The sequence below is a fragment of the Equus caballus genome, chromosome X (assembly GCF_041296265.1).
Source record: "Equus caballus isolate H_3958 breed thoroughbred chromosome X, TB-T2T, whole genome shotgun sequence".
Lineage (NCBI taxonomy): Eukaryota > Metazoa > Chordata > Mammalia > Perissodactyla > Equidae > Equus > Equus caballus.
In genome coordinates, this window is record NC_091715.1 from 124045931 (window position 1) to 124070894 (window position 24964).

General features: G+C 36.0%; 1 protein-coding gene across 10 annotated transcripts in view; it reads right to left on the reverse strand.

Moving 5' to 3' along the window:
• SMARCA1 (SWI/SNF related, matrix associated, actin dependent regulator of chromatin, subfamily a, member 1) overlaps positions 1-24964 on the reverse strand; it is a 116210-nt gene that overhangs the window by 62541 nt on the left and 28705 nt on the right. For all 10 annotated transcript variants that reach the window (XM_070257366.1, XM_070257367.1, XM_005614487.4 and 7 more), the window contains 7 exons: positions 24792-24924; positions 24050-24198; positions 21328-21447; positions 15407-15517; positions 15030-15143; positions 5393-5515; positions 2444-2576 (listed from right to left, as the gene is read on the reverse strand). In XM_070257366.1, coding sequence (XP_070113467.1) covers positions 2444-2576; positions 5393-5515; positions 15030-15143; positions 15407-15517; positions 21328-21447; positions 24050-24198; positions 24792-24924 — 883 coding nt within the window. The remainder of the gene's footprint in view (positions 1-2443; positions 2577-5392; positions 5516-15029; positions 15144-15406; positions 15518-21327; positions 21448-24049; positions 24199-24791; positions 24925-24964) is intronic.

A 24964-nucleotide genomic window follows, 5' to 3' on the forward strand; every position in this document is an offset into this window, starting at 1 on the left:
AAAGAATTAACAGGAAAGGATACAGTGAACTTCCATTGTTTACAACTAAGATTCAGATTTAGCGATTTTCCTTTCACGAAATATTATGAAGTTTTTAATTATCTATCCAAAATGACTAGGATTTCAAGATACTACAGACACTGTTTTAAAGCTATGCTTTTATTCAAACATGACATGAAGAGACCAATACATAAAGTGAAATACGACAGAGAGAGTGGCCATATAAACCTAGAAAACAGAGCTTCCTAGCAAGCAAAAACAAGAACGAAACCATTATTAACAGGTCCTTCAAATTTCCTATGAAGCAGCAATTTCTACTGAAACTGTTACTTCGCTTTTGGAACCACTCACTAATCTTACAATATTTCCAACGACCCATAGCTTGCTTTTTCTTTCTTTCTTTTTCTTTTTTTGAGGAAGATTAGCCCTGAGCTAACTGCTGCCAATCCTCCTCTTTTTGCTAAGGAAGACTGGCCCTGAGCTAACATCCGTGCCCATCTTCCTCTACTTTATATGTGGGACATCTGCCACAGCATGGCTTGCCAAGCAGTGCCATGTCCGCACCCGGGATCCGAACCGGCGAACCCCGGGCCGCTGAAGGGGAGCACGAGAACTTAACCGCTGCACCACCTGGCCCGTCCCCCATAACTTGTTTTTGAAACTTACTTGGAACAGCCTTTTCTCAAAAAGAAAAAAACACAAAGTCACCAAATTTTATAAATGAGCTAAATAATCTGACTGCATTAATATGTCACATCTCATGACTTCAGTGAAAAGCCTTTTAATGACATACTCTGCATTCTCAAATTTTTCATTTATAGAGTCTATCAAAAAAGGAATGTTAGCACTGCAATTTTTATAAGCATCTGTGTTCATTTATTCATTCTGTCCTTTATTCATTCAACACATATTTAAATCCCTGCTTTGTACAAGATATTCACAAACAGCCAACCTCACACATTTCTTTTCTTATTGCAACCAACTACATAAACCCATTCCAATCTCCCCACCGTCTGACATGGCCCCAATTAAGCTGTCCTGAGCTAGTCATGTTACCAGGCCTGGTGTCAAATTTGAAGGAACATCTGACATATCTTTTTGAATCACTTGTTTTCTTGCAACTTCATATACACTGATGCTATTTCGAAAAAAATTCTACTTCAGAAAAATCTCTCTACACATATGCTTTTACACTCTTTTCATTCAATTCTTGCTGCTAAAATTCCTCTCTCTCATCTATTTTTCCCCTCTCTAAGCCCCCACAAGCCCTAAACTTATGTGGTAAAGCTTAAGTGTAAAAGTAATGCTATGCTGGTATCACGGAAAAGGAAGTTCATAAACTTGATATTATATTACACGAAATAAAAACTGAATATAATCAACCTCTAAAGTCCCTGATAATCACCAGGAGACCCTTTTGGATTTCCAAAAGAAAAAAAGTATCTATTCTCTAATTAAACCTGGATTTCTTCAAACACGATCACTAGAGATAAATTAAAAGCTGTTCCTAGCCTGTATTAATCTTTGGTATATTTATTAGTATTGTCATGTTTCGTCTCTACTATTTTTCACTGCAATAACACAGAATTTCAGTGTTAAGCTAAACAGACTTTGAGGGGCTAACACAGAAATCTAAACCTATTTTGTAACATTGTTTCTATAGGGAAAAATGCTCTGGATTCCAAAGAGTTGACATTCAGACTAAATTTGAGAGTTCAACCTATTCGGAAGTTCAAAACTTCCTATTCCTACATATAGAAAACTTACCAGACATGATTATCTATTTTTAATAAGATTTCTTTCCAGAAGCCTGAGGTTGGATGCGCTGTGACATGAGAATTAGTATTAACTCCGTATGCTTCAGTAGCTAACCTAGTTCTGGTCAAGAGCAAAGACACAACTGAGGAAGAGAGGGAGACGATTCTAGGACCAATCAACGGATTTCTTCACGCAGTCTTTTTAGATCTAGTCCAGCTTGCTTCAAGTTAACGGAATCCACATGACCTGCGGGGGGTTCACTGGAACCCTGAGGGTGTCTGAGGATCTAAAAGGGCCTGATGGGAATTTTCTACTTTAAGGACAACCCAGAAAGACACTAATTGACTCTGCTGAACCTGAAGTCTCAGATTTGACTTGCCCAGAAGAGGACCAAATTCCAGAGGTGGGAAAGTGGGAAACTTATTTTGTCAGTGCTCATCCAATATCCACCCTTCTTTCAGCAGGCCTCTACTTGGATCTATTAGTTACCTACTAGGGACACTAGCAGTCAGTTTGTTTTGATAAATTTTATAGTCTTTTCATAGAAATACAATTATATTTTATACTTTCATCTACACTTTATTCATAAAAGTTTAAAAGATCTCTGAACAATGGTACAGTTGAATTGACACTAACGAAATGAATAAGGCTACATTAAACACCATGTTAGAAGTCATATACAAACCTGAATACTCCATGACCTCCTCGGGGGATTTGCCCTCCACCTCTCGAGCTATATTATCAATGTCATCTCTTCCATACTTCTCATTAGCTTTAATGAACTGGTTAAAGTCTCGCTTAGTCCAGTTTGTGAATCCCTGAGAACAAAAAATCAAGCGTCATCAATAGAGGTTAAATTAACAAAACCATTTATTGTTTTATTTACTTCTAGACAATGATACATTAAAAACAGTTTAAAAGATTTAAAGAGTTCCTCCTTATAAAATCCCAGGTTTTTTATGTTAGAATCAAAAGTTGAGTGAGCATTATTATAAAAATAACTGCTTTTCTACCATGAAGAGAAAGTACTTCTCTCCAAGTACTAAAAACTGATTCACAGTTCCAAGATAATTGTTTTTAATTCCATATTTTATAGATGCCTACTACATTAAAATATTAATGCATTAAAATAAAAATGCTAATATAAATGCTGAAGCCCTGATATTCCAGTACTTGAATGGTTTTTTTCGCAGATCTGTTTCCATGTAAATTAAGAGAGGTATGTGGATGTACTAAATCAAAAAAACGTGGAGAAAAAAAGGAGAATGCAGAAAAGAATTTGTAGCTCTTTATATCATTCCAAACCACTGTGAACAAATAATTTCTGTTCAAAATTGTATTCATAAACAGAATTTCTATAAACAGAACGTTACTGGGCTCACTCAATTTCTTTACTCAAAGATAGAAAAGTTTAACCAACCAGTGTCTTAAGTCTCTTTGGTATTACTAGCATGTCTGTGAATTCACAGGACCAAGAATTTGTTTTCCACTCCTTATGTCCCAACTCACATGAACGTGACACCCTCAACAGTGCAAAACTATCCCCAGCCTTTAGCTGATAAATGTTTCAGATGATCCCACATTTGTTCCTTCGCACTGCCATGATTTTTTAAAAGAGTAATTATTTAGGGTAGTAGAGAAAGACAATTAAAGATGAATTCAACTACAAGGAGGGGCAAAAAAATTGATTTGAGTTCTAATTACAAACTAATGCAATTTCTCAGTTGATACTGTACAATATATTGTACATTCACAATAGACTGCAAGCCAAGTAGCATTCTAAGACCATAACTTTATTGTTGTGTTTGGTAAATAAATTTTGAAAATAAAACATGAATATTCAGCCAACTACAATTATATTTTCAAACTAAACTTTATGACTTCCAGGTATTTGGCTCAAAAACTTATGAATGTAATTTGTAGAAATTAATTCAATAAAATTACATGTTATGACAAAGAAAAGACCTATATATAACAAGATATAAATATAAAAACTATCTTTCAATAATTAATGTGGAAACTTTCCAACACTGTGCCTTGCATAGTGTTCAGAAGAATTTGTTGAATAAATAAATCTTGCTGGCAACTCTCTCTACTAAAGTGGTACCAGTACACATTTTTGTTTATTATTTTGCTAGGCTCTTTTATGCTATAACTTTTTTTATCTTCTACAGATTATTTTAGAATACGCCACTCATACTAAAGCAACAATGACCAGAAAGCATTCTTATTTTGTGCAAATGGAAATGCTCCCTATTTAATAACTATTAGCTTTTAATTATACAATGCTCACCTTTAAAAGTTTCAGAAAGTTCTCGTTTTATTAAAATTCTTCCCAAAAAAAGGATAAACGGCATTTTGAGAATTATGAAATTATTTCATAAATAAAAGATTAGTAGAGTATAATTTCAGAGAATAGTTCACATCACTCAATAAGAAGATGCTAGTAATTTCTATCAGGGTTCATATGTGGATTAACTGACCTTATTATAATTGATAAAATACATGTCTTCTTTCTAATAATTGACACATATTTTGCATTTATGTATTTTCTAGTACAGTCATGCTTCACTTAACGATGGGGCTAGGTTCCGAGAAATGTGGTGTTAGGTGATTGTGTCATTGTGCAAACATCATAGAGTGTGGTTTAACAAACCTAGATGGTATAGCCTATAACACACCTACGCTATCTGGTACTAATCTTATGGGACCACGGTCGTATATGTGGCCTGTTGTTGATCAAAACGTTGTTATGTAGTACATGACTGTATTTTCAAAAGGGTGTATTCTGTGAAATGGATAAAAAATGGGGATATTTGATCTAAACGTACACAAAACAGCCCTGAGTTTTGCTGATGTGTCCAATAATTAGCTTACTGGGCCCATAAAATAAAAAGTAAGTGATCTACACCTTACATCCATTAGAACGGCTGTAATCACAAAGACAAAAACTAAACGTTGGAGAGGATGTGGCACAAAGGGAACCCTCATACGCTGCTCGTGGGAACGCAAACTGGTGCAGCCACTATGGAAAACAGTATGGAGATTTCTCAAAAAATTAACAATAGAAATACCATATGACCCAGCTATCCCACTACTGGGTATTTATCCAAAGAACTTGAAATCAACAATACAGAGAGACTTATGCACCCCTATGTTCATTGCAGCATTATTCACAATAGCCAAGAAGTGGAAGCAACCCAAGTACCCATTGACTGATGATTGGATAAAGAAGATGTGGTGTATATATAAAATGGAATATTACTCAGCCATAAAAAAAGGACACAATTGTCCCATTTGCAACAACATGGATGGACATTGAGGGTTTTATGTTAAGTGAAATAAACCAGACAGAGAAAGACAAACACTGTATTATTTCACTCATGTGGAAGATAAACTAACACATGGACAAAGGGAACAGATTAGTGGTTACCAGAGGGGAAAGGGGATTGAGGAGTAGGCATAAGGAGTAAAGGGGCACATTTATATGGCGACTGACAAATAATAATGTACAACTGAAATTTCACAATGTTATAAACTATGATGACATCGATAACATTTTTTAAAAAGTGATCTATATTTTCTTGTTTCTATTTGTTGACTAGAAATATTTCAGCCACTTAAAATATTTTACTTGTGTGAGAAGTTTTTCCTTTTCTTCAGTCTCTTCTGGTGTAAGAGGTTCAGCTCCATCAATCTTTTTTTGCTCCTCTCTTTGAGCCACAGCTGGATTTGGGATATCAGGATTCCTGGGGACCTATAAATCAAGAGATGAGTTATGAGTAAACTGTTCAGAAAAATTAAATAAGGGTGTATATACACCTATCAATCTTTAGAGTTGTTTCAACAGCAAACAATATAGAGTCACACCAGAATGACACATGATCCTCTCACATTCCTACTACTATGATATTACCCAAAAAAATCATTCTTAAATGTGCTACATGATATTTTAGGGTTAAAACCCATTGCTAAATGCCATACTACATTCTAGATTTAATTATACTGCGGGACAAAGTTCAAAAGACTGAGGACAGAAGCTTAGCTCTCCAAGGAAGCGAGCAGTCAGTCAGCAACCTATATATCAAAACTGTAGCCCCAGAGGCCTGTGTGTCACAGTGAACACAGAAGCCAGTACGGTTCAGCAGTATGGAGCAGCATTCATCGTATGGAGTGACAAAGTCACTCCGCCCAAAGCCTCACACCGCTTCTATGTGCATCTACAGCGATAACGCAACACACTGATTTAAGAGGGTAGGTCCATAACACGAAGAGGCCATTTTATAGCACTCCATTAAACATGAAAAGAAAAGAGTTGACAGTAAGCCTTCCATTGTTTGGAATATACGCCTATCATAAATGACTCATTCCCTAGGGGTATCAGACAGTCATGGTTTTACTACAATGTAATTACAATACATGCTAGAGTACATTTTTCTAATTTTCATACATATTTCATAGAGTTTGAAACTATATTGCTGTAACTTAAAAATAAATCTTTTTAAAAACTATTTATATCCAACAGTTGTTTAAATATAAAACCTACTAACTGGGGATTTAAAAAATACTGAAAATACAGAGTCATGTGTAATCATCAGTACCAAACAATCACATTAGTAAGTATTGACTAAATGTCTATTATGTTTGTAGCACTATGATATGTATTCATTGGAATATAAAAGAAGTAGTGGACATGGTCCTTGCCCAAAACATGCTCACAACCTAGTTGTAGAATTTTGAGCTGTACCTTAAGAACTCTAAGGCTTAGGGTGATGGAGAGGAGGGAAAGAATATTCCAGTCTGGAGCAATATGAGCAAAAACATGAAGGCAGAAATGGACAGGAAGGAGCAGACAGGGTTTATGTTAAGAAAGGATAAGAAACAAGGCCAGGTGAAGATAGATTAGAGGGCCTTTTGAAACTAAACAGTAGGCAACAGCAAGCCACCGGAGATTTTTGAGCACAGGAGTAAAGTGTCAAAACATAATGTTTTCACCTTTAAGCTTTGCGATGAATGGACTGAAGTGGGCAAGTGACTAGAAGCGAGAGAACTAGCTAAACTGTCATAATCTACAAATGAGGTATGACCACCTGGTCTAGAATGGTGGCAGATGGAAATGGAAAAGAAGGCATAAATTAAAAATGAAATAGTGATAAATAGTAGTCCAGTGATAAGCATGATTAAAAATAACTTTTGTCAATAGCTAAATTCAATTTTTAAATTATAGGCACATCTGCAATTCCATTCCTAAGTATTTACCCAAAGAAATGAAATATATCTCTACAAAGACTTTTACAAGAATGTTCATAGCAGCTTTACCCATAATAGCCAAAAACCAGACAGAAGTCAATCAACAAGAGAATGGACAAGCAAAGTGTGGTATATCCCTACAATGGAATAGCAGTCACCAATCAAAAAGGAAAGAACCACTGATAATGGCACAACATGGATGAATCTCAAAAACGGTATGCTAAGTGAAAGAAGCCTTACACACAATGTATGATTCCATTTATTTATGTGAAATTCTAGAACAAGAGAAAAAAACTAATCTATGGAGGAAAATAATATCAGAACAGTGGTTGTCTCTAGGGAGTGGTACGGGGACTGACTGAGAAGAAGCACTTTCTGGGGGGACAGTAATGTTCTATATTTTTATAGGGGGTTCCAGTTATGTAGGCAGATGCATTTGTCAAAATACGTCAAATCATACACTTAAGATTTACACATTTAACTGTATATAAATTTTACCTTAAAAAAGAATCAAATAAATATTGAACTCTGGCTAACGACATGTATGCTGAAGTGTTCCTGGGTGAAATATACTTATGCCTGCAAGAGTGAAATGCATAAAAAAATAAGATGGTTATCCATTTGGCAGAAAGCTGGAGAAATGGACAGATAGGTGATAAGGCAAACAAGATGTAAATTGGAAAATATACGTGTTGTGTACTGTACAATTATTTAAACATTTTTGTATGTTTGAAAATTTTTCATAATAAAACATTTGAAAAAAATTACAGACATAGCTTTGAAAGTTTAATAGACTTCTTAAACTGCTTGCATGTGAAATTACTTTGGCGTAAAATTTTAATTGAGAAAAACTTCTTTAACCTTAAGATATCTCTCTATCAAATATCTTCAATATTTTCATGTCCAACCATAGTTTAACAAAATGAAATGTTTCATAAACATCTAATCTTATGACAGAAAACGGATAATAAACCCACACAAAATACACTCTTTTTCCCATGCAGATATCCCCAATACTAAAAATTTCCCCCTTGAACTTTAACAAGAGCAAAATCAGAATATTATGTCACACCATTAGATTTCAGGATTCAATGCAGACTACTTCTACATCCACTGGTCATATTTTTAATACAGCAAAACTTTAGAATGACTTCATCAATGACACATTTACTATTTTAATTCTAGAAATTACTCAAATATATACGTACTTCTGAAATTGTTTTGGGGCGCCACAAACCTTGCCCACCTAAAATGGCAAACTTAATCGATAAATGTTTTGTGTTCTGACTGCTCCACCGACCAGCCATTTCCCTGTCTCTCTCCCTCTCCTTGGGCCTCCCTATTCCCTGAGACACAACAATATTAAAATTAGGACAATTAATAACCCTAGGATGGCCTCTAACTGTTCAAGTGAAAGAAAAAGTCGCAGGTCTCTCATTTTAAATCAAAAGCTAGAAATGACTAAGCTTAGTGAGAAAGACATGTCAAAAGCCAAGACAGGCGAAAAGCCAGGTCCCTTGCACCAAACTGTTAGCCAAGTTGTGAATGCAAAGGAAAAGTCTGAAGGAAATTAAAAGTGCTACCCTAGTGAATGCATGAATGATAAGAGAGCGAAACAGCCTTATTGCTGATATGGAGAAAGTGTCAGTGGTCTGGATAGAAGATCAAAGCAACCACGACATCCCCTTAAGCCAAAGCCTAATCCAGAGCAAGGCCCTAACTCTCTTCAATTCTGTGAAGGCTGAGAGAGGTGAGGAAGCTGCAGAATAAAAGTCTGAAGCTGGCAGAGGTTGGTTCATGAGGTTTAAGGAAAGAACCCGTCTCCACAACATGAATGTGCAAGGGGAAGCAGCAAGCGCTGATGTAGAAGCTGCAGCGAGCTATCCACAAGATCTAGCTAAGATCATTAATGAAGGTGGCTTCGCTAAACCACAGATTTTCAATGTAGACAAAACAGCCTTATACTGGAGAAAGAAGTCATCTAGGACTTTCACAGCTAGAGAGGAGAAGTCAATGCCTGCCTTCAAAGCTTCAAAAGACAGGCTGACTCTCTTATTAGGGGCTGATGCAGCTGGGGACTTTAAGGTGAAGCCACTGCTCATTTACCATTCTGAACATCCTAGAGACTTTTAAGAATTATGCTAAATCTACTCTGCCTGTGCTCTATAAATGGAACCACAAAGCCTGGACGACAGATCATCTGTTTACAACATGGTTTACTGAATATTTTAAACCCACTGTTGAGACCTACTACTCAGGAAAAAAGACTCCTTTCAAGATATTACTGCTCATTGACAACGCACCTAGTCACCCAAGAGCTCTTATGGAGACATACAATGAGATGAATGCTGTTTTCATGCCTGCTAACATGACATGGATCAAGGAATCATTTCAACTCGCAAGTCGTCTTATTCAAGAAATGCATTTCAGAAAGCTATACCTGCCATAGTGGATCCTCTGATGGATCTGGGCAAAGCAAACTGAAAACTTTCTGGAAAGGATTCACCATTTTAGATGCCATTAAGAAAATTCATGATTCGTGGGAAGAGGTCAAAATATCAACATTAACAGGAGTTTGGAAGAAGTTGATTTTAACCCTCATGGATGACTTTGAGGGGTTCAAGACTACGGTGGAGGAAGTAACTGCTGATGTGGTAGAAATGACAAGAGAACTAGAATTAGAAGTGGAGCCTGAAGATGTGGCTGAATTGCTGCAAGTTCATGATCAAACGTTAACAGATGAGGATTTGCTTCTTATGGATAAAGAAAGAAACTGGTTTCTTGAGATGGAATCTACTCCTGGTGAAGATGCTGTGAAGACTACTGGAGTGACAACAAACAATTTAGAATATTACATAAATTTAGTTGATAATGCAGGGATGATGAAGCAGGATTGACTCCAAGTTTGAAAGAAGTTCTACCGTGGGTAAAATGCTATCAAACAGCAGCACGTGCTACAGAGAAATCGTTCATGAAAGGAAAAGTCAATGGATGCGGCAAACTTCATTGTTGTCTTATTTTAAGAAACTGCCACAGCCACTTCAACCTTCCCCAACCACCACCCTGATCAGTCAGCAGTCATCAACATCGAGGCGAGACCCTCCACCAGCAAAAAGAGTGAGACTCACTGAAGGTTCAGATGATGGTTAGCACTTTTCAGCAGTAAATTATTTTTTAATAAGGTACGTACATTCTTTACGCATAATGCTCTTGCACATTTAACAGACTACTGTACAGTGTAAACATAACTTGTATATGCACTGGGTAACCAAAAAAGTCATGTGACTTGCTTTATTGCGGTGGTCTGGAATCAAGCCCGCAATATCCCTGAGGTATGCCTGTGTAAAACTTAAGTAGATAAATTATAGACCAATAGTACTAAGTCGACACCTAAAAGTTATCTCAAGTACTCATACGTCTGTCTTACTGATGGCCCCCAGCAACACTTAATATAGTTACAATATACAAAAAGTTATCTTTCGAAAGGAAACATCACAATTATTATTTGGATTTCTAGTCAGACTAAGTAATTTGTGACTAAGAGCTGTGTTCCATGAGAAAGCAAAAATCTTTTTGTTGTCTTGGTTCTTCGAAGGAGTTTTAGCAAGCATTTCATAGAAGCACAGAATCCCGAATGAAATGTGACCACACAAAATGAAAGGAGTAACCTGAAATCAGCTCAGCGCATTTTTGGTCTACCACTGCAAACCAGGTGGCCCACGACAGTACGTTATCAAAACTCACAAAGATTACGGAAATGTCTCCATTTGTCAAATGTTTATATCCGTCCCTAAAGAACTGTTTTATTGAGGATAAATGTTAGAATGTTCTACAGCTTTCTTCAGCTTCAAACATGGCAAAACTCCTTCACTCCAAGCCTTCGATTCAATGGAATTCCTAAATGCTTTGGATTTTTTTCATTCTGCAATTGAAATTTCAGTTAAGTTATCCTCTTCCAATGTAAAGATTTTAGTGAACAAGTGATTAAATACATTAAGTAACTCCCTTAAGTTGCAAGAGCAACGAAGCTTCTGAATACGTCTAACTTGCGACAAGGTCAACGCTTAGACAGCGGGGAGAACTGGCACATACTGCACTGCTATCTATCAAGTGGTTAGGACAAAAGAAACAAATATTTCAGCCTCAAATACAACAAAATTCTTTAACTACAGATCTTATTATCAGTAATATTGCTGTGACCTTGTGCTGAGTATGGGAGGAAAACAAAATAGAAAATAAAAATGCAAATAAGAAGGCCCTCAGGAAAAATGCCTTTACCAACTGCTTCAAAACTACTGAGCCGCTCATAAGCCCCACTCCAAATCACTACAGAATAAGACTATGGGGACTCCAAACGGACAAAAGGATACTGTGCACCACAGTGCCCCCAGCCACACACAAGGCCTCTCTCCCCTGGGCTAACAATCATTTAAGCAGAAAGAAGAGAAGGAGCTCCTTTTTGAGACTCCTAACTGCATAGAGAATACCAGGCTCACTCCACTACAGCAGTTCTGTTCACCTGAGAATAAACTATTGCTCTGTTCCCTTTGTGGCTCTGGTGAGTTTTCTGGAGGCATAGGGAGAAAAAATCAATGCCAGACATCCTTGAGAAGATACTTCTAACAGTCATCAATATCACATCATCCTTGAAAGAAAGCTTTGGCAGATGATTAACACGCTATGCTCATCTGTCTATACTCTGAATTCAAAAACGAAATGCACCCAGTTAAAGTACTCATCTTGGCTCGGGTCTGTAGCTCCTGGTAAAAAATGAGAGAGACAAGGTTCAGAAAGAATCAACATCCAGAACGTATTCTTATTTATCTTGTAAATCCTCAGATAAATAGGCACACGGAGGATCAAGGCAAGTCTTTAGACAATACAGAGGCAATCCAGGATGGGGCTGAAGAGAGCACAAGGCTAGGAGCATAGTGGTAGGGGACTGAGTCTCCTTCCACCATCACCACACTCCAAGCTATCACCATCTTCTCTCATCTTGACACTTCAACAGCCTCCTGCCTGGTTTCCCTGGATAACCTCACCATTCTCTGTGTTGCAGCCAGAGTGATCTTTTAAAAACGTAAATCTGATCATACTCTACCACATAAGTTGTTTGACCTTGAGCAAATTACTCAGAGCAAATTACTCCACCTCTCTATACCTCAGTTTCCCTATCTGTATAAGTGGAATGTAGTTCCAGAGCTGTTACGAGGATAATGAGCTAATCTTTTTAAAGAACTTAGAACAGTAAGCAATATAAGTAAGTACTAAATAAGTATTTGCTATTATTATTTCACACCCACCCACCCCTCTGCCTTAAAAACATCTCAATGGTTTTCCTTTGCTCTAAAGCTAAAGTTCAAACTAATTAATATGACCTATAATAAATGTTCAGTGCTCCACATGAACCAACTTTACCCGCTCACCAGCTTCATCTCAAGTCGCTCTCCTCCCCTCCACCATTAGCAATACTGGCTTTCTTTCAGTTTCTAAAGGGGCAATCCTCCTTCCCACCACACCTTTTTACCTGTCATTCCCCTGCCCGTGCTCTTCTCTCTCATACTTCACTTGGCTAATTTCTGTGCATCTCTCTGATCTCAGCTTAAATGACACTTCCTTAGGGACCAGCTCTCTGATCTCCCAGTCCACATTAGATGCCCATGTTATGCTCCCTCCCCTCTAGTACCCCTTTGTAAGCACTGAAAACAAATAACAAATTATGTCATCACCCTGTGGTATCAGCTTAATGTCTACCTCCTCCATTAGAATACTTAAGTTCCGTGTGCTCAGGGACCTCGTCTGTCTTATTCACCACTTTATCCCCAGTGCTTGGCATAGGACTTGACACAGAGGAGTACTCAATAAACATGTATTAAATGAAAAAAAGCCCTCTTTTCACTCATTCTCCCTCTCCTGTCATTTCTTTCTGGAAGGTGAGAAAGAGAAAATAGTAAGGTGCCATAGCATGGATTCCACACCATCTTCCCTCTCCACATTCATCCCTTTCCTCTCTTCTTACACTTTCCTCCTTCCTATCACCCTTCGCAGCTGTCCCTTCACTCCTCCCTCTTCTAAGGTTTCCTCTCTCCTCTATCTCCTTCCAGTTGGCCATCACCCAACCAGTCATTGTAAGACCTCACCCCTAACCACAAACTGCCTATAATTAAAGGCACTGTTTACATTAAAACCAGAGCTGTGGTGAGCGCTGTATTATTGCAGGGAACAGAATTTCAGAATCTCCAAAGAAGGAGCATAAACAGTTATATCAGCAGAGATGATTTTTTTATTGCTGCTACTTGACTACCCTTGGCTCACCTCCCAAACAACATGTCACACCACTGTAAACAAAGTCCTTATTTAGGGCTGCTGAAAGAAGTGGGGTTATGTCACATGCAGAAATAGCCCAGAACGTCTGAGCAGAAAAAGCATAGCATATGAACACTGAGAACCTGGAGTTGAGACCAGCACCCCTGGCAACTCTCTTAGCTATGTGATCCTGAACAAGTCATTTACCTGCTCTGAACTTCAGTTTCCTTACTTACCATATGGAGGTGATAATAAGACATCTCACAGAGTTGTTAGGAATCAAATGAAGTATGTGGTAAAGCATTTCTTAAATTATAAAATACTCTACATAGATATCTGGTGAATATAATGATCTAAACCTAAAATTATTATAATCCTTAATGGGATAATATATATGTTTACTTCATGAAATGTTAACTACTTTATTAATTTTACTATTTTTATTTTACATTTTTAACCTATAACTTGCCTGTTTCTTCTGGCATAGCGCCATTTTCACCTTCTTTGAAACTGGTTTTCAAAGATAATGATAATGTTCAACCATGGTTACTTTACTCTTCTACAACTTCCTAAGAACGATTTTATCCAGTCCTGTTGATTTAAATACATTCAAATTTAATCACATTTCCCTAACCAGATTATAACTAACCACTTATATTCACCTTAAGTTTCTTATTCCTATTTATATATATTTAAACTTTGATACACAAATAGCAAGCAAAGCTTTTTTGCTCTGTTTCAAATGGCAACGCTCCCACTCTGGACAAATAATAGAAACATTCTAGAGATCCACTCTAGTTCCAAAATATAAATGGGCTAACTGAACATCTTACACACATGGAGCTTTTCTAGGCTTATTACAGCTACTAATCAAAATAATTGGTCATAGTTCCATTCCTAATAAAGGTTCACAAAATAAATTTTAAAACACAGCTTCCAATTCAGAAAACAGAAAGCTTCATACAACTACAATAGCGTTAATATTTTTATAATTTTGTTCATACTATCGATCATACATTTGGTCATCCCTTTTCATTCACTAGGAAGTCAATTTCAACATACAAAAATAACCTGGCATGTCTAATCTCTCAATGTGATACCTTTAGTGTGACAAACATTAAATTTCGCTAACTAAAAATGGGTTCCTATCTACCTATATAAATAAGAACTGTGAATTCCAAAAGATCATTTTAAAATGACATAATTCAAAAAGTAAAATGACATCATTCATTATCATGTTTACCATTATCTTTAACACCTATGTGACTAGAATCTACTAACCGCCAATAGGGCTCTTTCATCAACCTATGAGCAATAAATACAAAAATACTATTTCTTAGCCATACTAAGGAAAATGACCAAAAACTTCCTATCATTTATCATGCATTCACTTCCAATTCAACACATACCTATTGTTCTTTCTACTTATTCTTTGACCACTCGAACACTAGCACTATTAAAATAATGTTATTATTACTATTTTGAAATATTGGCTAATTCTCCATCAATCCCATTTAGTGATGATCCTACTGATGATTCAGTAATTTGATGTTTGACTTCTAGTTAAACCTCCTCTTTGATTTTAAAAACACCACTGTTTTGGTTTACTCTTATGTTCTCTCCCATTAAAATGGAACACCTCCTAGTCTAGCTTAATAGATATTAGCTTAAAAGATTATATTGTACTAATCTTAAAAAATTGAAAATTTTTATACCTTATAGCCTATTGTCTTCCGATAATAAAGAATTTCCTTTTCCAGGAGCTCAAATAAACGTGGTGGGAAAAACTGAAAATCCTGAACATTTGGCTGTTTTGGAGGTCGTGGAGCCTGTGGGAGAAAAATACATTATATATATATTTGTTTTCAGTACACGAAGCGAACATAATTATCTTTTACTATTTCTTTTATATAAAGAAAAATAAATACAATGAAATCCATGTATATTGCTGGGCCATATTAAGGACTTTTCTGTATCATTATTATATTTTAAGGACTATGATTGGGTACTAACGCAAGTAAATCTGAATCACAGACCGGGTTACAAGAGAATTCTGCTATAAGACATAAAACCTGGCCTCATACTGTTTTACCTTTGGAACCTTTGGCTCGCTGACACGTAAAGCCTCTCTAAAGTAGGCATCCACTGCATAGTTTGCTTTGCGTTCTCTTTTAGGAGGTTCAATCCATTCCACCATACCAAGCTACACACAACACACAAGAACAAGGAGTTTAATTACTCCAAACTGTTTCATGAAAATCTAGCACATCAAGGTCACAGAAGCGTGAGAAAACCAAAGCCATCAGAAAGAATCAAAATTTGCTTTACAAATCACAATTATACATCCAAAGTTCCAAAACCTTGTATTATATACCAATTTAGGTGCAAGGATGGTTTCCTTTTTTTTTTTTTCTCTGAAAGTAGGTTTAAAACTTAGTTCTTCCTTAGTAATTGAGAAGAATTTGCACAAACTGGTTAGTATTTCATATCAAAATAAATAAACGGGGGCTGGCCCAGTGGCATAGTGGTTAAGTTCACATGCTCTGCTTCAGCGGCCCAAGGTTCATGGGTTTCGATCCTGGGCATGGACCTACACACCTCTCATCAAGCCATGCTGTGGTGACGTCCCACATACAAAATAGAGGAAGATTGGCACAGATGTTAGCTCAGGGCCAACCTTCCTCACCAAAAATAAACAAACAGTATCTAATATAGAAGGAAGACTAACAAAATTCTGGTAACTGTGGTTATGTGTATGAATTAGAAAATAGCTGAAAGGGGTAAATTATGTATATCAACATGACAAGCATATGTTCCCTTCAAATCAAGAGAAATATTATTCATTTATTTTCTGAGGAAGATTCACCCTGAGCTAACATCTATTGCCAAGCTTCCTATTTTTTTTTATGTGAGCCACCACCACACCATAGTGGCTAACAGAGGAGTGGTGTGGTTCCACAATGGGAACTGAACCTGGGCCGCCAAAGTGGAGCACATCAAACTTTAACTACTAGGCCATCAGGCCTGGCCCCAAGAGAAATTTTTTAATGAGATCTCTTGGTGAGCTATCTGTGGGAAAAGTCAGTGGAATCAGAAAGACTTGAATTTGGACTTTGGGGGTTTTTTTTATTTTTTACTGAAATATAACTGATATACAATATTATATTAGTTGCAAGTGTACAACATAGTGATTTGATATTTTTATACATTTTTAAACGATCATGCTAAGTCTCATTACCATGTGTCACCATACGTTATTACAATATCATTGACTACATGCCCTATGCCATACATTGCATTGCCATGACTTATTAAGAAAGATCTGAATTTGAAACCAGGTGCTGCCACTTTACCAGTTGTACAAATTTGGAGAAATTATTTTCCACGTGTAAAATGTGAATAATAATACCTACCTTGAGGATTAAATGTGACTATATACATGAAAGCATTAGATAAACTGCCAAGAGTTAAATGTAAGTTATTATTAAAATTCAAAGTGGGGTGAACAATAATTCGGTAGCCTTACAAAACTTTACCCCAACATCAGCTAGAAAACACAATTTAAAAGTCAACAGACCAAACTGGCAATACAAAGTTCCGGAGTTGGTAGAAATGGTTTTTCTAGTTCAGATATTTTTCTTGATTTCACAGTGCCTAGCCTAGTGCTTTTACACGACAGAGGCCATTAATGGTCTAAAAGAAGCCATTAATCTACAATTAATGATCCTACTCTATCTGATCTTATCTAAGGGTTGAGTTCCAACATTTGTATCATATTTTAAGAGTGGATGATAAACTAAGAAGATTAGGATGGTTAGAGATCTACAGACTTTCAGTGTCTAGAGAAGTAAAGACTAAAGACAAACATAATGGTGGCATCCACATATGTAAAAGTCTATCAAATAGAAAAGAACACAGTTCTTTGTTGATCCATAAGATTAAAACCAATGTGGGAAGTCAAAGCAAAGTAGATTGCTACTCAATATAATTTAACAAATATGTCTTAAGTACCTATTGTATTATTTGCAAGTCAGTGTCAAGGATATAAAGATGATTAAAATAATCTCTTCCATCAAGGAGCTTATAAGTTAAATAAGTTTTCTGGGAACCAGAGAATAAAAAACACTGAAATGAACAATCCTGAGAGGAATAAGATTTCCAACATGACTGCATTTAAACAGAGGCTGGATATGTCCTAAATGCTATAGATGGGATTTCTTAATTATAAAAAACATTAGACTAAATGACTTTTAAGTTCTCTTTTAACTCTAAGAGTCTACAAGATACAGACAGTAAAATGTGAGTTTATGTAAAATGAGAAATACCCAGAGCAGTGAAATGAGTTTTGTTTTGGTTTTTTCCCCTCAGATGGATTAATATGAGATGACAGTAATGGAAAAGGCATTTTATAAATAACCAATATTTTATTTATCTCAATCGGAGTGAAAATAAATCAATAATGATTTAAATTAACTTTCTAAAACTAACATATTGGGCCATTTAACCTATACTTGTTTGAAGGTCTAGGTATTCAAACTTGAAATAAGCATTAAAGGCCAATCCTGAGCTTTCAAACGTGGAATAAATCATGATGAATTAGTTTGTTTTAGACAGGAGTACATTAATACAAACTTTTTCAGGTTAATTTATTGAGGATCAATGTCAGTCATTATGACTTAATCTACCAAGTATGCTTGTAAAATAATGCAACTGGTTCAACAAATCATATATGAAAATCTACCTCATTGTGTAATTCCCATGATTTACGTATAAACAACATTCTTGCAGGTTTTCAATTGTCTTCAAAGGATAATATGAACCTATTTTAAGAACCTATCTAGAAAATATGAAAAGAAAGAAATAAAATATAAATAAAATGTAATCTCAACTCCGAATATTCAGAAAATATCCTGATTTGGCCAGACATTCAATTATAAAAATATAAATCATAATTATTACTATTAAAATTTCTTTATATCTGTGAATCATTATTTTGCTGGAATTAGAAGCACAGGAAAACCAGTTATATTAGAAATAGACAAGCATTTTACTGAGTCTAATTTTCTTCTAAGAATGTAGATAAGAAGCTCCACTGATATTTAGACTCTTAACTGTTTAATATTTTTCCACTTTATAAAGCACTTTTAATACCAATAAGCCTGTGGGAATAATTGTAAAATTAATAAAATTCATATCACATAATGAGATCTAAACAGCATATTAGGAAGGCAATTTCCACCCTGTGCACGCAAGCCATCACCTCCATCTCATCAGAATAAAATATGAGTAATCTGAATTAAGGTTATAGATAAAAGAACCAGATAGCTTTAAGTCAAGACACTAAATACTACCAGAAATGATAGCAACAAAGCATTATCAGCATACTAGTTGCAATGCAAATTAAAATGGCTCAGCTCTCATTTTTCAGTAAAATGAATACCCAAGAATAAGCTTTTATTGTTTTAACAAAATTCATTTCTGTCAGTTAACAAATATAACAGCTTTATGGAACAATTTGAGCAACAAAATAAATAATGATAGAAAAATATCATAACTCAAAAAAGATAAATATCCACGGGTCCATGCTGATATAAATGAATAACTGAGTATATAAAGAAATGGGAAGAAGGGACAGCTCTTCCTTACAGAAAAATCCCAATTGATAAATGTAGATGGAATGAAAGAAATACAAAATTACTATCTGGCAAACACCATATTAATTACTGTTGCAAGCAATTCCACAAACAGATGCTAAAATCAGTAGGTAAAAGTTTGAGGAGTATCTCCTCCTAGGTATTTATCAATTACAAAGGGAAAATGATAACTCTATAGTGGAGAAGTGCAGCAAACACCACCTCAACTAAATGATCAAGGTTAACATCCCCAGTAATACAACACAGGGATATCACACCTTGCCTGGTACGATGTACTTGGAGGGACATAACATCCCTTCCATGGCATGCTTGCCAAAAATGCATAATCTCAATCAAATCACAGGAAAATGTCAGACAAACTCCAAGTGAGAGACGAGCTACAAAATAACTGACCAGTACTCTTCGAAAGTGTCAAGGTCATGAAAGACTGAGAACTATCACAGATTAGAAGAGACTAAGGAGACACTGCAAAAAAACACAACGTGGGTCAAAGAATGAGAGGAGACGCCACAGACTGGGAGAAAATATTTGCAGAAGACATATCTGATAATGGACTGTCATCCAGAATTGCAAAAAAGCATTAGAACTCAACTAGAAGAAAACAACCAACCTGATTAAAAAATGGGCAAAAGACCTGAATAGACACCTCCCCAAAGAAGATATAGATGGCAAATAAGCAAATAAAAAGATGCTTGACATCACACGTCATCAGTAAAATGCAAATTAAAACAACACCATACCACTACACACCTATTAGAACGGCAAAAATCCAGAACACTGACAACAACAAATGCTGAGAGGAATGTGGAACAACAGGAACTCTCATTCATTGCTCATGGGAATGAAAAGTACCATGGCCACTTTGGAAGACAGGTTGGCAGTTTCTTACAAAACTAAACATACACTTACCATGTGATCCAGCAATTGTGCTCCTTGGTATTTACCGAAAGGAGTTGAAAATCTATGTCCACACAAAAACCTGCACACGAATGTTTACGGCAGCTTTATTCATAATGGTCAAAACTCAGAAGCAACCAACATGTCTTTCAGTACGTGATTGGATAAATAGACTGTGGTACATCCAGACAAAGAAATATAACTCAGCACCAAAAAGAAATGCGCTATCAACCAAGGAAAAGACATGAAGCAAACTTAAATGCATATTACTAAGTGGAAGAAGCCAAGCTGAAAAGGCTACATACTATTCCAACTATATGATATTCTGGAAAAGACAAAACTATGGAGACAGTAAAAAGATCAGTGGTTGCCAGGGGTTGAAGAGAGGGTGGGATGAATAAGCAGACCACAGAGGATTTTTAAAGCAGTGAAACTCTTCTAGATGATACTATAATGATGGATACAAGTCATGAGACATTTATCCAAACCCATACAACACCAAGAGTAAACCCTAACACAAACGATGGATTCTGGATGATAATGATGTGTCAATGTAGGTTCAGTTCTAACAAATGTACCACTCTGGTGTGGGATGTTGACAGTGGAGGAGGCTATGTTTGGGCGGGGGCAGAAGGAATAAGGGAACTCTTTATATTTTCTACTGGATTTTGCTGTGAACCTAAAATGGCCATTAAAAATAAAACTCTGTTTTTAAAATTGCAATGTGGGATCCCAGATAGTATCCCCTGGAACAGGGAAAGGACATTAGGGGAAAAACGTGATAAGTTCCTGCATTTGATAACTGTACTGTGGTTATGTAAGTTGTTAACACTAGGGGAAGCCGAGTGAAGGATATATGGGAACTGTGTACTGTTTTTTGCAATAAAGTCTAAAGTCATTTTTCAAAACAAAAAGTTTTAAAATTTACAGCCATAATGTCAGTTGAAACAAACAAAATAAATAAAACTCCCAATTCTTCATAGGACTCTTGCTGGCCATGCAGTATATTACAAGGCATTATTTTATAAATGAGACCACCTATAACAAACTCCTTCTGGCATTTAAGTATCTATATGTTAATAATAATATTAGTAGTAATATAGTTAATACTAAGTGCCACGCGTTGTTCTAGTTATTTTATGAGTGTTAACTTATTTAACCCCCAGAATCACTCTATGATCTAATTACTATAGCCTCCAGGTGAAAAACCTGAGTACCCCAAGTCAGTTAATTAGTGAGAGAGTTGGGATTTCAGCTTCAGAATCCAGGAACTCAACCACAACCTACGCTGCTTCTCAAAAACAAAACTGGTGGTAGTAGCAGCAACAGCATGAGATCTTTTGACCTACATCAAATTTCACTCTATAGCAGAGTACTGTAATAGGTAAGTGCCAGTGTTTTTTTAATAATTGCTATGCGGAGAAACACTAATTTGAGAGTTTAATGGTTGAGGATAAATTACCTTCTGTTTTTCTCTATAATCTTCTCCTTCAAACTTGTACAAACTTTGTTCAGTGTCCATTCTGAAATTTCTCAGAGAAGACTCTCCCATTTTCTGCAAGCGTTCATTCATCTCTGCAGTCTAAAGGTGAATGTATTGAAATTAGAAAATTATCACTGAATTACTTATAAAAATTTGTGGATTCTCTCTTTTTAAAAGTCTGGTTTTAACATGAAATATACAATCTGTTAACTTACAAGGTAAGAATATAATGCTAACATCAAACTCAAATATAAGTTTAACTTGCTTCAAGTATTTCAAATACTTAAATGGGTCTTCCAAAGTATTCTCACTTAGGCTTTCTTTAAACTGTTTTACCATTGAAGATGTAGCCATATTATAACTGCCACTGCATATTTTTCATGGGACAAATGGCTAATGCTAAAATAAAGCCAAACGCAGACTAAACAAGACATTTTGCATACTAATATGAAACACAGTAACACAAGACTGCTCAAAATTCAAGATATGACCTCAGATACATGAAAAGGTGCTCAACATCACTAAATTATCAGGGAAATGCAAATCAAAACCATGATGAGATATCACCTCACACCTGTTAGAATGGCTATTCTCAAAATAAAAAAGAAAGAAATGTTGGTGAGGATGTGGAGAAAAGGGAACCTTTGTGCACTGTTGGTGGGAATGTAAATTCCAACTATACAGCCACTATGGAAAACAGTATGGAGGTTCCTCAAAAAATTAAAAATAGAGCCAGCCCCAGTGGCCTAGTGGTTAAGTGCAGCACGATCCTTTTCAGCAGCTCAGGTTCAGTTCCTCGATGCGGACCTACCCCACTCATCTGTCAGTGGCCATGCTCTGGCATGGCTCACATATAAAATAAAGAGGAAGATTGGCAACAGTGTTAGCTCAGAGCAGATCTTCCTCACCCAAAAAAAAAAAATTAAAAATAGAACCACCATATGATCCAGCACTTCCACTTCTGGATATTTATCTGAAAGAAACAAAGACACTAACTCGAAAATATATCTGCACCCCCATGTTCATTACACCATTATTTACAATAACCAAGACAGGGAAACAAACTAAGTGTCCACCAATGGATGAATGGATAGAGAAAATGTGGTGTATATGTATACGATGGAATATTATTCAACCATAAAAAAGAAGGAAATCCTGCCATTCGCAACAACATGATTGGACCTTAGGGTATTATTCAAAGTAAAATACAGAGAAAGACAGGTGGGACGTGGGGGTGGGGGTTCAGTCGTAAAATAAATAAGTCCTGGGAATGTAATGTAAGAAAATACATATAGGGGGCTGGCCCAGTGGCATAGTGGTTAAGTTCGCATGCTCCACTTTGGCAGCCCAGGGTTCATGGGTTTGGATCCCGGGTGTGGACCTACACACTGCTCATGAAGCCATGCTGTGGTGGTGTCCCACATACAAAATAGAGGAAGACTGGCACAGATGTTAGCTCAGCAACAAACCTCCTCAAGCAAAAAGAGGAAGATTGGCAACAGATGTTAGCTCAGGGCCAATCTTCCTCACCAAAAAGGAAATACATATATACACACACACACACACACACATATATAAAATATGTATCTCTCTCTCTCAGAAACAAAAGTAGTCTGAAAAGTAAATTCAACCAATCTACAGGAAATACAAAATACAGGAAATACATTTCGTAAATGTATTATTTACGAAATAAATGAACGTGGTAAAATATACCATGGGGATGGAATCAGCTAAATCTAGACATGAGCAACTGAAAAGGCAAACAACTCAATTTCTTCACCAAATAAACTACAAGGGAAATAATACATAAACTGAGGGAGAACAGACAGATTAAAATAGATAGAGATGACATATCAACCAATGGCAATGTGTGGACCTTATGTGCATTCTGATTAAAAAAAAGGAAAACTGTTTCCAAAAAAAGTACAGCTACTTATGAGACAATTGGAAGTTTGAATATTAACTAGATATTTGGTATTATAGAATTATTGGGGTTGTTCAGATGGGACAATGCTATAATGATTATGTTTTTAAAAAGAGTTCTTATATTTTAGAAACACATGGTAAAATACTTACAGCTGAAACGATGTGTCTGAAATTTGCTTCAAAATAATCCAGAAAGAGGGAAGATGAATTGGGGGTGTGACTGAGGCAGGACTGGCTGATGGTTGTTGGAAATGGGCGATAAGTACATGGGGGTCCATCACGCTATTCTGTCTACTTTTGCTTGTATTTGAAATTATCCATAATACTTTGTGAAAAAAGGCAACTTCAACACAAAATCGCAATGTTCTGAAACAGCTTATACTTTAACAAATAATGCTTTCATATTTCAAGAAATGTTCATAAAAGATTTTCAGTTAACACAATATAGCAGTAGAACATTTCTAATCCAGTGGTGAAAAAAGTCATAAAATTTCAGTCCTAATACATGTGATTTAACACAAAGTTTATTTGGCTTTTAAGTAAATACCAATGTTATTTTCAATAAGCATGAGGTATAAGGTCACTCAACTTTAAACTCTGGTTCTTAGTCTTTCTCATCAAAAATTAAACTAAAAAAAACTAAATTACCCCTGGATATAAATCTACAAATTCTTAGAACATGAGTCATTTGAAACAACACAAATACAACAAGCATGCTGAAGTACGTTGATTTTAAAGCAATCTATCGGGAAAGCTAAACGTCACTTTAACTAACCTTCTTTTCCCCTCTTTCCAGAAGAGTTGTAATGTCTTCATCCGTCAGCTCACTTTCTTTAGAAGCAAAAACATGTGTGGCCCCATGACGTATCATTTGCAACATTTCCTCTTTTGCCAGCTTGTTAGACTGTTGGTCAATGAGTCTTCCTAATTATAAAAACAAAAGTTGTACATATTCAATTATATTCCAGACAAAGCATAGCATAACAGGTCTAATCAGACATTACTACATTTAACCCTAAGTAAACCTTTATAATAATAGAAAATTAGCGAGCTTCAAAGTTATTTTTTAATGACCCACTCTCCAAGTTTTTCTCCTACCACACCTTCTATTCTCAATGTGAATTTCCTTCAGTAAAATCAGTCAACGCTCAGAAGCACAGAAACACTTTTTCATGTTCAAACTTCATTTTTCAGATCAAATTTCTCTGTATGGAAAGGTACCCCTCTAATAACATGTTTTAAAAATTTGTAAACTAGACACTTTATCTGCAGAATAACATCAGGAACTTCAAAAGACATGCCACTGACATTCAACTATAAGCTAGGGATGTTCACCTGTCTCTTCCATACACTGAACACACGGCCCTAAATTAGGAAGATCAGCATCTTTCTAACTAACTTTTTTATCTCGTTAAGTTTGCAAATTTTTCAGTCAACTTTCATTAAAAGTAATCTCCTTTGAAGAAAATTGCATGCGTTTTTGCAAAAAAACCACCTAAGTTTATAGGTATACATACCTTGTTGTATAACAATTGAGTCGAGTCTCAGTTTAATCTCCGCTCTTTCCACAATCCTTTCTTCAACAGTGTTGTCAGTGATGAGACGGAACACACGTACTGGCTTCTTCTGACCAATACGATGTGCTCGATCCTAGTAGGAAAAACCCTAACATAAGATATTGGGTATTCTG